Raw genomic sequence first — 15,177 nt, forward strand, 5'->3', positions numbered from 1 at the left:
AGAAACCTTTTAATGATTCTTACGAATCCCCGGTTAAAAGGATGCGGCAAACTAATTAACTTTGATAAGCACAATCCTCGCCAAAACTGTGCTAGTCTGCCAAGAATCACAGATTAGAAATATTTCACAACACAAGAGTCTTCAAATACCAACTTAAGATACTGGAATGTCCATGAGGCTGAGTTTCAAAATGTCTTTGCTTCCTGCAAAGAACGTCTGATTCACAGCTGGCTTTTATCTTCTTGAAGGAGGGGCCATTACCTTGCAGCCTTACTCCCGAGTCACCCATGCTGTTGTAGCTGCTCTCTGTGCTCACACACACTTGGCACAGGCTTCTCGGGAACCTCCTCATCGCTGCTGTCAGCCCCCACAATCTCTGAAGACAGCAGTTCACTCCCTAATGGTCCTGGCCCCTCATTGTGAGTCCTCGCTCTCCTCAGCCCTCTGCACCTGCTGCCAGCTAACCACAATTGTTAATATTTTTTACTATAATATATAGGGAGTGCTCAACTTAGAACCTGTTAATTTAGTGATGGTTCAGAGTTACAACAGCACTGAAATAAGTGATTTGTGATTTTTTTTTCACACTTAATGACTGTTTCAGCATCCCCATGGTTACATGATCAAAATTCAGACACTTGGCAACTGGCTCCTATTTATGACGGTTGCAATGTCCCCGGAATGACGTGATCCCCTATTGCAACCTTCTGATGAGGAAAGTTGGTGGGGAAGCGATATTCACTTAACAACCAGGTTACTAACTTATCAGCTGCAATGATTCACTTAACAAATGTGGCAAGAAAGGTTGTAAAATGGGGCAAAACTCAATGTCTGTTTCATGTAGCATCTGAAATTTTGCATTCAGTTGTCGCTATGAGCCGAAGATTACTTATAATCATCCATCCATTCATTTCATTTCTACACCCGCCCATCTCAGTCAATGATTCTGGGAAAAAGAAAAAGAAAGAGAGAGAGAAACAGAAAGAGAGAAAGGAAGAGAAAAAAAGAAAAGGGGGAGGGAAGGAGGGAAGAAAGAAGGGAAGGGAAAGAAGGAAGGAAGGAATATATATATATTCTACATCCACCCATCTCAGTCAATAATTCTGGATGGCAGATAGAGAGATAGAGAGAGAGAGATAGATTGAGATAGATAGAATAGATAGATAGATAGATAGATAGATAGATAGATAGATAGATAGATAGATGCCATCCAGAATCATTGAGATGTGTGGGTGTAAATACGCACGTACACACACAATTGTAATGCACTCAGAATCATTGACAGAGATGTGTAGGTATAGAACACACACACATACTTATAAGTTGCTTAGAATTATTGACTGAGATGGGTGGATATAGAAATTGATTGATTGAATGAATGAATGAATATTAGGTTTGTAGGGGTGTCCTTGACTTTATGTAATGCTTTTAACGAAACCACCTGTGTAATATTTTTGAAATATGGATCTTAAGCCTTAGAACAGTGTTTCTCAACCTTTTCTTCACCGTGGACCCCTTCTAAATACATTTTTGTGGCCAAGCACCCTGGCCACAGACCCCCCCAAGACTTAAGATTTAATCATCACATTTCTTCAAGTCTTCACGGACTCCCCCCTTCCAGGGATCCATGGACCACAGGTTGAGAACCACTGTCTTAAAAACTTTTCTTTAAAAACCCTACATATTAACTCTGTGTGGATTGACTTGTTTGTTTGTTTGTTTGTTTTTTGTTTGTTTATTAACTCCAGGAGCCTTCTTTCTTTATGCTGGATTTGCTTTCGTGGGACTCATTTTTCTCTACAGCTGCCTTCCAGAGACCAAAGGCAAAAAACTGGAGGAAATTGAGTGCTTGTTTGAGACTTCGCTATGTACATGCGGCATTCCCGAATCGGAGGACGGGAGGTATATTGAGTACATCCGGGTGAAGGGAAGTAATTACCACCTTTCCGACAACGACGCCTCTGACGTGGAATAAATTTCGGCTGCCCATCGGTTAGATCTTTCGAAAGCCTTGGTTGAGGATGCTGAAGGAGCTGCTCTGAATGAGACCTCACTGGCCTGCTTCTGGTCTGCTTCTCCTTTCTACTGCCTCTGTGGAAATGGTTCCCTATTTTTAAACCATGTCCTTGCGGGGTGGGGGGCGGGGGATAGAAATAAAATCCCACATCCTCTTACCCGCTAGGTGATCGCCAGGAAGAATTGGCAAGAAGGAAAGAGCTTGCAGAGTGGAAGTGACTCTCTGAGGTCTTCAAGGGTTCCTGTTCTGGACGCTTGCTGAGCTCCTTGAAACTTCAGGATGAGAGTCGAGGGACGAGGTGGCGTCTTAGTTGACCAGCTCGAAAAATTTAAATGGTCAAAAAGAACAACAAAGTCAGAAACCAGGCGATTCATAAAAGCAGTTAACCTGAAAACCCGAGACTTGGGAACAAACGTAACCCCACCACTTAGGAGTAAAAGAGAAAGAGGGAAAGAATCAGGAGTTTTTTGGCGGGCGGAAATTGTAAACTGATTGTAACGTTAATACTCCTTGTAAAAAGAAAACTGATGTTATGTGCAGAGAGAAAGCAGCTTGCTTTCCGTGGAGGCGCTTATCTTTAGAAATCATTCTTTCCCACTGACATTGCTTTGCACAAGGAACAGTCGGTTGTTGCCAGTTCAGACCGGTTCTAGCGGACCAGTAGTTCCGACCATCAGCTGGCCCTGCCCTATCCTGTCCTATATTTCCATCTTTCTCAGCTCAGCTGATTTGCGCGGCACAACAGATTCCCGCGCCTCAGCTGCTCTACTTCCTGGGGCTGACCTAGAAAGTAAGCGAAGTGTGCGCTCACAGAACTGGTTGTTCAACCAGTTGCAGCCCACTACTGACAAGGAAAGCTGAGATCTTAGGATATTACCAGGCCCTTGGAGAAGATTTGGCTTCCTCTTGGGTGCCTTCCTAGTCTTTGACTGCCAGAAATTCTTCTTTTAAAAGTCCTGCAAATCTCAAAAGCCAGTGTGAGACCCTCATCAGAATTACTTCCAAGCAAGCAATTTGGCTTTGAATTAACCAAATTGACTCCGTTTAGAGCGAAAGCGTAGCGAGGGAACGGAGAAGGATGAACTGGAGTGCGATGGCTTTCATTGTTCTTAAGAAAGTTGAGATAGACTTTCTTGCATGGAGGCCCCCAAGATAATTTTGTCATCAGATTCTTGCAGTTCAACTTTGCTGTCCATCCGAGTTTTCAGATTTTACTTGCGGTGATTTATTTTTTGCAGAACGAAAGGCATTTGTTCAACAGAATGCAGAATAACAGAGTTGGAAACCTTGCAACTCTTGTTATTCCGTTTCAACATTCGGACTATTTTTTTTTTTTTTTTGAGCCTTCTGGAAATTCAGTCAAGGAGTTATTGGCTGAACTTTATTTTTTATCTTGCATTTTATTGCATCGAACACAAAATTATGGAAAATGAAAGGACAGAGACACGCCTACCTATGATTCATAGTTCTCCTTGGATCAAAGCTAACTTCGATATTTCAGAATGCTTTTCTGTTCCAGTCCAAATATAGAGACAGTGTTGCCTTAAAGTAATTAACCTCCCCATCTTTTATAAAGATCAGCTGCTGCTACGAACAGGAAGGATGAAAGCCCAAGCTCCGCCCCTTTGGGCTGGTGGAAAGAGCAGGGCTTGCATCCCAGTGCTTATCCCACTTGCCAGCTTCTGTTATGGCCTGTCGGCCCCCAGCCCCTCCAGCAGCCAAATCAGAGGAGGAGTCGGTGTGGGAGTCAGGGTCAATATCAAGGCAACCAGAGAACTCCGAGAGGGAAGAGGGAATAGAACTGGCAGAGAAAGAAAGAGAGAAAGAGGCGGAGCCTGGGCAATCCATCAGCCCACGGAGAGTCAATATCCCCTAGGTCTGGAGGTGGCTGATGAGGAAGAGAAGGAACAGCTGGGTCCAGAAGGCAGAGGAGAGGAGAGCAGTGGAAATCTATGGGCTGGTCCTTGGGACGGAAGCGCCAGGTCTGGAGGTGGCTGATGAGGAAGAGGAGGAACAGCTGAGTTCAGTGCTTGATGCGTAAATGTGCAGAAGGCAGAGGAGAGGAGAGGAGTAGAAATCTATGGGCCGGTCCTTGGGACGGAAGAGCCACCACTGCTAGCAAAGCCCCACCCGAGCTCTGGGGATAAAAGGCAGGGGCAGAGATGAATAGATGTGGCAGACAACTATTCATTTCCCTGCCGGACAGTCTTGTTACCCTGTGGTGAGAGAGAAACTTTTTCCAGGGCTCCTTATAAAGGAATCTTTTCAGTTCACGTCAGAGGGTTAGTCATGTTTGGGGGGCTGGTTCAGAACAGCCACCTTCCTCCTACCTAAAGAACACCAGGTTTTCTTTTAGGATGAAACTGGTTTCTGCTTTCATGCCAGTCACGTTCTGACCTTTCGCGGGATCAACACGGAATTCGCCAACCCGGTGTTACAACTAAGTTAAGTCCAGTTACAAAAATGCTGCCCTTAAATATATGCCTTTTACTGGTTTCCCTGCCTAAAGCCTTAAACTGGGGGGGGGGAGGGGGGAGAGAGTAGGACATCCGGCACGTGGGAAAATGGATCCATGGAAATCAGCCCCTTTGAAAGATTTTGGTGTGAAGCCAAATGCGATAATTCCATGTTCTTCTCTTCTGCTTCTTTTGGGACGTCAATAGTTCTTTTCTGCATGGCTTCCCCGGTTATTGAAATCGTGAAATATTGTCAGAAAGCCGCATGCTGCGCTTTGCAAATTACGTTCCTGTTTATGTTGACTTTCTTGTTTTTCTAGACTCTGTTGAAGCTTCTGTCTGTCGAAAAGTATTAATGATTGTTTTAATTTTTCTGGCCTTCGTTTCAAGTCATGCATCCTTTGAAAGCTTATTGTCTCCTTATGATTTTTTTTTTAAAGTCTGATGCCTCCCTTATCCTCCCCCTGTTAGAAGTTGAAAACAAGTATATTTCAACTCACTAACAAAGAGCACAAGGTCCATTGCCCCCTTATTCTAACCAGGATCCCTGGGGGAACATCTTCCTTTCAATATTGCTTTATCGTTTAACCCTGCCTTAGTCCTTTATGCTAAGAATTATCCTTCGTAACCAGAGTTATTTATAAATGAATACTTAAATAAATGAAATGAATACTTGAAATAAGCCCTATACAAATTGGGTGTTTTATTTTTGGAATCTATGTTTATACACGAATGAATAAAGGTGGAATACTTCTATTTAGCAAGGATTTTCTTTATATTTTGCATGCAGTACTTTTAAGTTGAAGAAAGCTACACATTACAGATCTCAGATTCTAAATAGAGTAGACTTAAAAGAGTATATTGAATTAATTTTGTAGACCAAAAATGTTTATTTTTAATAATGTTACGAACAACAAGCTGAAGCACAACAATTCTAATGTTTAATTACTTTTAGAAGTCTGTTAGATTTAGAAGTCCGTTTTTAAAAGACACAATAGCATCAAGTGATGTGCTAGTAGAGAACATCTAAATATTTCTGCTGCTGCTTCTATTTATCATTTGTCTTGATCTATCAAATACAATCTATTAATGGGAAGATCTGCTTGATGAATAAAATTCTTAAATTGCCCGCAGGCATCATGTTCACCTTTATCTATACAGGACCAGATATTGTTATATCCAGAATATAACAGAAGTTAAATGAACTTCAGATTAGATAGTTGAATTCTATGCTCTTCCATTTAATTTATCAAAATCCTTCAATTTGTTTCAACGTTCCAACAGCTTTTTTGAATGGCCCTGTGCGTTATTTTCTTGGCTATTTGCCTCAGTCTGTAAAACGTGATTATCTGCAAAAGCTTGTTTGGAAGGATTTATCACAAATAGGTAGGCTCAGCTATTTTGAGCGACAGGTTTTTAACCCACTACATTGGAGTGGTGAGGTAGCCTAGCGATGCAGCTCTTGCCTCACAATCAGGAAGGCTGTGAGTTCAATCGTGGGTAGAGGCAGATATTTCTCTCTCTGAGCACAATGAGATTATATCTGCTGAACAAAACTCCGCATTGCCAACAGGAAGGGCATCTGGCCAGTAAAACACTCTGCTAGCTCCATTCAGTTGCCCAGACTCCACCCCGCAAGGGATTGCGGAGTCATTAAATGAAAAACGACAACAACCACATTTTTAAGATTGGAAAGATTCAAACACAAATCTTTTGCAAAAAGAAAATCCCACCCAACATTTGCAAAAATCCACACCGTTTTTGCAAATTCTTTTTATTGCACTTTTTTCATTTCATTTGATTTTTTATTGGCCCAGGTTATTTATTCTTGTCCCTTTTGAAAGTGTGCTTTTGGTGGAGACACTGAAGTTCAGGTAGACTTATTTCAATCTTCCGAACCCAATCGTAGAACATTTGTGAATTTATTTTAGGGAGTTGAACTGGGATTTGTCATTTTAACTTCTGGCTCTGGAACAGCAAGAACTACAGTTCCCAGGATTCCTAGAGACAGCAAGAGCTGTCCAGCATATTCAGATGCCTCCAATCTACAGACCGCAGTTACTCAACCTCAAAAATTTTAACATGTGTGGACTTCATCTCCCAGAATTCAGCTCTACCGTGCTGGCTGGTGAATCCATGCATCGTAAAATTGCCAAGCTTGAAAAACACTGGTCCAGACAGTAATAACAGAGGGAAAATTTAAGAGAGACATTATCTGTCATTCCTAAGCTTTTGGTTTTCTGACTTCTACCTTTTCCTTCCAAAAGTAAGTTGGACTTCTAAGATATTGCTGATAGACTGAATTTAATTATGGGCAGCAGAGAGTTAATGATCAAATGCCAACCACAGCATCTTTGAATGTAAACTTTTGAAGATGCCATTCGATAACTTTTTCTACAGCATCTGTGACAGTGGTGGCTAATCTTTTTGGGCTCCTGTGCCAAAAATTGTGTGCGTGCTTGCACGCGCTCGCGTGCCAGCCCCAAGAAGGCAATGCACGCACCCCCCATGTCTCCTGCCCATACGCGCGCAAACCCCCCTTACCTGCACTGCACCTCCCAGCTGATTTTCAGCCTCCCAGAGACTTGAAGAAGGCTGCTGCAGGCTTTGCAGGCCAAAAAATGGGTCTGTTTTGTCACTTCTGGTATTTCCAGAAATACAGGAAGTGATGTAACGGGCCTATTTTTTGGCCTGCAAGGGTTTTCCTCAAGCCTCTGGGAGGCCGAAAATCAGCTGTGAGGCGCACGCATGCACAGTGAGGTAAGTTTGCCTGCGGCTCGCATGCCGGCACAAATGGTTCTGCGTGCCACAGAGTCGCCATCATGGGTCTGTGACTTTCAGCGGAACTGCTAAAAGTGCCAATTTGCTCGTATCCCTGATCATCCTTCTATTTGACCCCTTGTTTGGAAAATGTAAAGCAGTTTTTTCCCCCCAGTGTGGTGTTAATCACATGGGCTGACCAGCAAATTCCAGGGTCTGCCTATAACTGGAAGACCCCAAGTTATGTAGAAGAAATCGAGAGAGATAATAAAATCAGTGTTTAAGAAGTCGGAAAGAATGTGTTATAAAGTTTTATTTTGATATGAAGATTACAGACCTGAGAAGCACTTTAACCATCACTTTGATCTGTGCATTTTTTTTCTTTTGTCTTTTCTCTGGATGCATCTCTGGCCAGGAATAGGTAGGCACAATATAAGTGGTGGGATTCAGCCACTTTGCCCAGTTCAGGAGAACCAGTTTGTTAACTTTCTGAGCAGTTTGGTGAACTAGTTGTTGGAATAAATCATTAGGGCAGAGAACCGGTTGTTAAATTACTTGAATCCCACCACTGCACAATATGTGCTTTTTCCAACAGCAATTGGACTTTGTTTTTCCTTGAAGAGGTTTCACTTCTCATCCAAGAAGCTTCTTCGGTTCTGACTCGCTTCTGATCCTGACTTCGATCAGAACCTAAAGAAGCTTCTTGGGATGAGAAGCGAAATGACTTCAAGAAAAAACAAAGTCCAGTTGCCTTTTGAAGGGAGAAAAAAAAACACTTTTGGGACCACCATAACATGGATGACTGAGAATCTCCATCGACATATGTGCTTTATCAGGTTTTTTTTTTTAAGTGTGGTATTGCGGGTAACTTTACAGCTTAAATGTAGCTATAGATTATAAGAAGATTCTGAAGGGTCTTCGGATTTAAATCAGTCACATTTTGCCATTTGAAAAATTGTGATTTCCTAACACTTTTCATCGCCTTGTGTACAGTTTTCATGTGGCTTGGTCGACAGGAATGGCTTGAATCGCAACAAATGTCAAAAATGGACAAACTGTACATTGGTGTAGATTTAACATAGGAATCTATTAGGCAGTTATTTGGTTATTTTCACATCAACAAATGATTTCTCTTTTAATGTGCCAATAATCCTCACTGTGGTGTTTTTTTGTAACCAAGTGCTATTGTTCGAAAGTACTGTATATGAAACTATTTTAGCCACCAGATTTGTTAGTATATATTTCCTAAATCTTAACTTCTATCAAGGAGGTAAAAATCTGTGTAAGAAACTAGTTTACATCAAAACTTTTGTTTTGTATGTGCTAAATATCTAACTTATCAAGAACTGGGCATGTGTGCTAAGCATACTTTCTTCTTTTTGATTCCTTCCCTCCCCCCCAAAAAATAAAAATAATAAAAAATGAGTATAGAGACATTTTCTTGTGTGGTTAATTTTGTGTAACATACCAGGGAAATATTAGAAGGCTGCATATGACTGTTCAGGATTGAGTACAATGCTTTAAAAAATTCATTTTATGTAGAAGAATAGATACCAAGTCATTACAGAGGTTTATTTATGGCCACGGACCCTCAATACTTTAGATTTTTAAATCATAGCATTTCTTCAAATCTTCATGGACACACACACACCCGTGACGACCATGTGCCCCAACACCGGGGCCCACGGACCACAGGTCAAAAACTACTGACTTAAAAGGACATTTCCCAACATAAACTCATTCTGAAATTAGTGTGCCTAGAAGCCGTTTTATCACGTTGTGAAATCCTGTTTTCACATAGGTGCAATTTGAAGCAGAGACCTTCACCTATGAGACGGAGATGGTAAAAGAACAAGCAACTTGTTACTTGTTCAGGAAGACTTCAGGTTTCTGTGTTGCCATGGGTTTCCTTCTTCAACATTTGACACATGCCATTTTTAATTTTCCAGCAACCAAGCCTATAATGTATATTTTTTTTAAAAAGTGGTGTATTTTATTTTAATTTTATTTGGAAAGTGTAGTGCTCTGAAGTTGACTGTTTTTATGTTCAAATTGCTTTTTGGACCATTAAGTCTCTCTCTCTCTCTCTCTCTCTGTGTATGTATGTAAAGATAAATATCTTTTAAAAACGGTCTGACAATAGTAAAAATGAACAAAATAAAAGATAAATTGATTACAGAAGCTTTTGTGGCGTTTTGTTTTGCAGGTCGGGGCAAGTTTAATTCTTGAGCTGCTTGTTCAAGGTGTGGTCTCTGAAATGCAAAGGGTACCTACCTCTCATAAATTTTAATACATGGTCTTTGACTTATGACCACAATTGAGCCCCAAATTTCTGTTGCTGTGTGAGATATTGAGTGAATTTTGCCCCCTTTTTATGACTCTTTTTATGACAACCATCGTAAATATGAGTCCATTGGCAACCGTCTAAATTTTGATCATGGGGATGCTGCAACGGTCATAAGTGTGAGAAATGGTCATAAGTCACTTTTTTCAGTAACTGAAGGATCGGTGTGATGACTCAGGGTGTGACACAAAAGTAACAAAGTCACAAAAGTAGCATAAATTCCCTTTAATGCCTCCAACTTGGCCCCAATGTCTAATTATCCTCAGCTGGATAACAAACTCTTCCAAAAACAGTCTACGAAGGGCAGAAATGCAGTCCGAACCCAAAGTAAAGATAATTAGAAATTTAAAAAAAACTCAACGCAAATCACACTGAAGTAATTAACACGGCAGACCAGGTTGATAAATTGCGCACTTTCAAAGGATAATGCAGCACCCACAGTTGGGAGGACACCAAAACCCAGATGAGGCTGGACCAAGATAATGTACACTTTGCTTCCAGCAAGGAGCTATGTGCAAATACCCCTCTTATATCCTGTTCTCCCAGCTATAACTAATGAAAGGGATCAGGGCCTTTTTCTCTCCCATAAGCCATGTTGCTCCTTTCTCCGTTCCTCCCTGCATGCCCTAGGATGAAGAGGGGGTGGCCCTGGGTCTTCCTCTGAATGATCAGCCGGACTGTGTCCTTCCCCTGTTTCTTCCACCAGAGCCACACTCCCACTCCCTGTCAGCTGCTCAATCTCCCCCCTCAGAATCAGACTCCAACAAGGGCATGACAGGTCACTAAATGAACTGTTGTAAGTCAAAGATTACCTGAACTCTGTAATATTAATACAATGCAAAAAGGAGAAGCTCTTAGAAGTATTACTAATAAACTTCCCAGTTCTAGAATAATGCTGATTAGACCTATAAACTCATTCGATTCCCACAGCCGCTAGCGGTAAGACACTAGCAATCTGATCCATAGCAGGCCATTAGTGTACCTTCACAAGACTGTTTGCCAAGCCATTGGCTGACAGTGAATGAAATAAATTCACATTAACATAATAAAAAGAGGTTTTTGCCGGGACTCAGAATTGACTTAGTGCATTTTGCGGGAGGCCTTGGACAGAACAGAATTAGCTGAAAGCTAAGAGTGACCTGCTGGTTTGCATGCAAACAGGAAAGATTTTATAATTAAAAGTTATCTAAACATAACCACACCGGTGCAAGCAATTTTCTTCGGAGCCTGACACAGAAATCTTACATGCTCCAGGCTGCTGGTTTTCAAATATCTCTTTAGGAAAATTAGTTACTGGTCTGCTGGGGTCCTTGCAAAAACAGAAAAAGCTGTGGTGTGCAACCCAAATAACTCCAAAATGAGATCATCTCCATGCCATAAGTTCTGGCAACCCCTAAATCCCTCTCGTAAAGCAGTAAATGTGGTGGTGGTGGGTTTTCATTCTATCATTTGCATATCTTTAATGAAGGCAGACAAGTCCCTGTATTGTGAAGGAAAGGTGTTGCTTGCAAAAAAGAAATTGATTTAGTAACTAGCTGGATGAAGAAAGCAGAGCCAGTAGGCCGAAGTCTCCTAGGAAACAACCCCTGGATTTGTTGTTATCTTCAAATAAGCTTACAAAATTGGTCTCTCCTGGTGGTGCATAAAAGAGAGAGAGGTTGATGGGAGATAGAAGCCTGTGGCTGCAAATGTTGGATTATCAAATAATGAAGATCAATCTTCCATCTGAAAGAGTAGGAACAAAAACAGTTTATTTTCTTTCCCTAATTACTGAATGTTATCACATAGAGAATAGAAAGATGCGTATCTCCATAAGAGAGAGAGAGAAAACCCCGGATAGTCATGATTGCCAATATTGCAAAATATTTATGAAAAAAATCAGCACACAGCTACTGCAGAACAAGCCTGAAACAACCCCAGGGACCATTTCCACAGATAGGGATTGCCACCATACACCCAACTTGCAGCCAGCGCTGTGTGAAATGCAGCACATAACTAGCTTGGATGTTCAAATAATGTATCTGGCTCAAGTGATATATTACGAAGAGGCCTTGTTGTTATATTTCCACCCTTTGATGGACACTCCAGAAACATTGATTAGAAGGGTTTACCCAGGTAAGCATTGTGGGGTCCTTGGTGCTCTCTGAAGTTGGTTCATTGAGAACACTGATGATGTTACCTAGTTTGGTAATGAAACATTGGCAGGAAAACCACCAAGCTCAGAGAGCACCACCATTAGTTCAACCCTAAGCTACACATTTATTCATTGACTTATTCTTAAATTTATTGACTAACCATCTTACCACTCTGGGAGGTAATATTCTCTTCTATTGGGTTAACCATTGACGATCAAAGGATTTTGGCAGAATTTTCAACAGTGAATTAAACTGTAGAAGACCAACTATGGGGCAGTTGGTCCTGCCATACCTCAAAAACATTTCGGGAGCAGTAGAACGCAGCTGGCGAGATCTGCAAGTGGGCATCGCACAGTGCCCTGAGGCTACCATACGAGGACAAATTAGATCGTTTGGAAGTGGGAGATAACTTCCAAGGTAATCTACCAGATTCCCTGTATGGATTGCCCCTGTGACTGTGTAGGACAAATGGGGAGGAAGCTAACTCCCAGATTGCAAGAACACAAGCATGGGGCGAGACGAGGAGACCCGAACTCATTGGTAACCTCACATTGCAATGAACGGACGCACACTGAATTTCGCAGCTACTAAGCTGAATTTCGCAGCTACTAAGATTGTTGGCTGAGCAGGGACAAAAACAGCCAGGGAAATTATTGAAGCCTGGGAAACGGGACCATTGTCAGTTAACAGGAGTGCTGAATTACCGCCAGCCTATCAAATACCGAGGAGCCAAGGGTTTGGCAGCACAGGGAGATGACAGGCAATCACCAGCCATCAACACACCAATCAGCCAATAGGAAGGCACTACATAAACACGACTCACAGAACAGCCCCAAACACATGTTTCAGTAGTGAGAAATTCCCTGAAGATGGGCTCCAGCATGGGTCCGAAAGCTCAGAAGAATAAATCTGTGGTCTCGTGACTGACCCAAATTCGATCTCGCATCATTATCCTGGGACACGTATATTTGCCTTCATTAGTGAATAAACTTTGGTTTGAATTACGCCTATTGTCTGCCTGGACTGGTATGTCCTTTGCTAACCTATTAATTTTTTTCTTTGTTCTTTTGCTATTTTACTTTCTGTTGCTATATTCCCAGATAGACTTCTCACTGTTCTGTGATTCGAAGTAGTCCTAGAGATGTTCATGAAATAAGCCGCTATTAGATACTAATAGTTCACAAACTGGTTCTCTTTTTTTTTGCCTCCCACGGAGAGCAGCTACTTCAAAGCCCTTGTGGTGGCATTTGGTGGGTGATTAGGAAAGGCACACAATTGTCTTCACTTGTATTTTTGAAAGCATGAATGCCCTTTTTGAGATCACCAGCGTAGCTGACGAGAGCGTGTGTGAACGTGCCCTGCAAATCTCATCATCTTGCAAGCAAATTGAATTTCAGAAAAGGGTTATTCAGTTAGGTGGCTTCCTGCTGGAGAATGATTCTGTATTTGAGCAACTTTCATTCCCCAAATTATATCACTGAACACTGACAAACTCTCTTGCGTTGTATTGCCTATTTTTTTTTTTTTTTTGGATAACACACCTGAAAGAACTAGAGCAGGGGTCGGCAACCCAGGCCTCTGGAGCTGCACGTGGCTATGTGGCTCTTTCATCCCTCTGCTGCAGCTCCCTATCATCGGTCAGGAGGAGGAGACTCTATGGTGGGTGAACCGGACTTCCGGTTGGCTCTAGAATTGAAGGGGGGCACTTCTGGTTAGGACCTTGTGGCTCTTTTGAGTGTTTAAGGTTGTTGACCCATGCAGTAGAGGAATTGTTTAAAGAGCTTTGGGGTCATGTGTTTCCTTTTTTAAAAGTTCAATTCTGAATATATAACATACACAGTGGAGCCCAAAATTTCTGTTGCTAAGTTAACCAGTTGTTAGGTAAGTTTTGGAGCATTTTACAACCTTTGTTGCCACGGGGTTAAGTGAATCACTGCAGTTCTTAAATTAGGAAGTTGTTGTGGTTCGCCGACAGCTGGTGCAGATGGCAGCGGAATCGGACAGTGGGGAAGAACAGGGGTCTGGGGAGGACTCAGACAAGGATCCTGCATCTGGTGAAGAAATGGGGCCAGGATCATCTGGGAGTGGGGTGCTGACTCCAGAGCCTCCAGAGTCTGGCAGCAGCAAGGCAGAGGAACAAGGGAAGTCTGTTTCCAGTGCGCGTGTGTACAGAGCTGCCAGAAGGCAAGAGCAGCTAAGACAAAAGGGGTGACTCGGGAGTAAGGCTTGGAGGTGATAGCCTCTCCCATAAAGGTACAAAGGACAGGCAAAGGTAGAGAAACCTTTGCAGGAAGCAAAGTCGTTCATTCTGTTAGGATTAAACCCCGAAGCTCTGTGTGAACCTTGTACTTCGGTTGGTTTTTTATAATTCATTTGGCATTCTAGTTGTTGGCAGCAATTCAAAGGAAAAAAAGGTGAATACTTATCTCAAAGGGACTGTTTGGGACTCAATACCAGCTGGGAATGAAAATAATTCCCAGCACTGAAATAAAACAAGAGTTGTTTGGACTAAGCGTGTGCTTAATTATGGTCTCAGGAAACCTTGGTCAGAACAGAAATGAGTCTGGCTTGTTAGAAGACTGCAAAATGTGATCACATGACCCTGGGACGCTGCCAGTTTCATAAATCCATGCCAGTGGCTGAGTGGCTGCATTTTGATCACGTGATCTTGTGGGGTGTGTGTGTTGCAACAGTTGCAAGTGTGAAAAATGGTCTTAGTTCACTTTCTTCCAGTGCCATTGTAACTTCGGTCACTAAATGAAAACTTGTAAGTTGGGAACTACCTGTAAATACATATTGCTTTTTTCCCATTCCCTTCACTAGCCATCCATCCCTCATCCTCTTTCTCTGAGTTTTCAGAAAAACAGTTTTTGGTTATTCCTTCCAAATTCTGCATCTGCCAAGAAGCTAAGACCTGTGAATCCCATAAGTAAGAATTACAACAGGTTGGTTTTCTGCTTGAGAAACTCTTAAAAAGAGCCACAGTTCAGCCAAGAATATACTCTGTGTGTGGATTGAATGCTTCGTTCAGCAGACCAGCACACTTAACATTTCCAATAAGAAACAATTACAAGTGTTCCTCAACTTATGACCACAATTGAGACCATCCTTTATGCTGCTAAGTGAGACATCTATCACATGAACTTTGCCCCCATTTTATGACCTTTCATGCCACTGCTGTTAAGTGAATCACTGCAGTTGTTAAGTTAGCAACTTGTTAAGTGAATCTGACTTAAACCGGTTGACTTTGCTTGTGAGAAGGTCAGAAAAGAGGATCACATTTATGACACTGCGACTGTCATAAATGTGAACCAGTTGCTGAGCCTCTGAATTTTGACCATGACCATGGGGGAGGCTGCAACTGTCGTATGTGTGAAAAGCGGTCGTTAGTCACTTTTTTCTGTGCTGCTGTAACTTTGAGCAGTCACCAAATGAACTAAGTCGAGGACTTTTCTTTAAAATTGA

General features: G+C 42.0%; 1 protein-coding gene across 1 annotated transcript in view; it reads left to right on the forward strand.

Annotated features, from left to right (window-relative positions):
• SLC2A13 (solute carrier family 2 member 13) overlaps nucleotides 1-8,670 on the forward strand; it is a 79,888-nt gene extending 71,218 nt beyond the window's left edge. The window contains exon 10 of the mRNA XM_026701210.2: nucleotides 1,749-8,670. Within this exon, the coding sequence (XP_026556995.1) occupies nucleotides 1,749-1,975 (227 nt within the window). The 3' untranslated portion in view covers nucleotides 1,976-8,670. The remainder of the gene's footprint in view (nucleotides 1-1,748) is intronic.
• The last annotated feature ends 6,507 nt before the right edge of the window (nucleotides 8,671-15,177 follow it).

Source organism: Pseudonaja textilis, chromosome 5 (assembly GCF_049901715.1).
Source record: "Pseudonaja textilis isolate UNSWEBS1 chromosome 5, rPseTex1.2, whole genome shotgun sequence".
Taxonomy (NCBI): domain Eukaryota; kingdom Metazoa; phylum Chordata; class Lepidosauria; order Squamata; family Elapidae; genus Pseudonaja; species Pseudonaja textilis.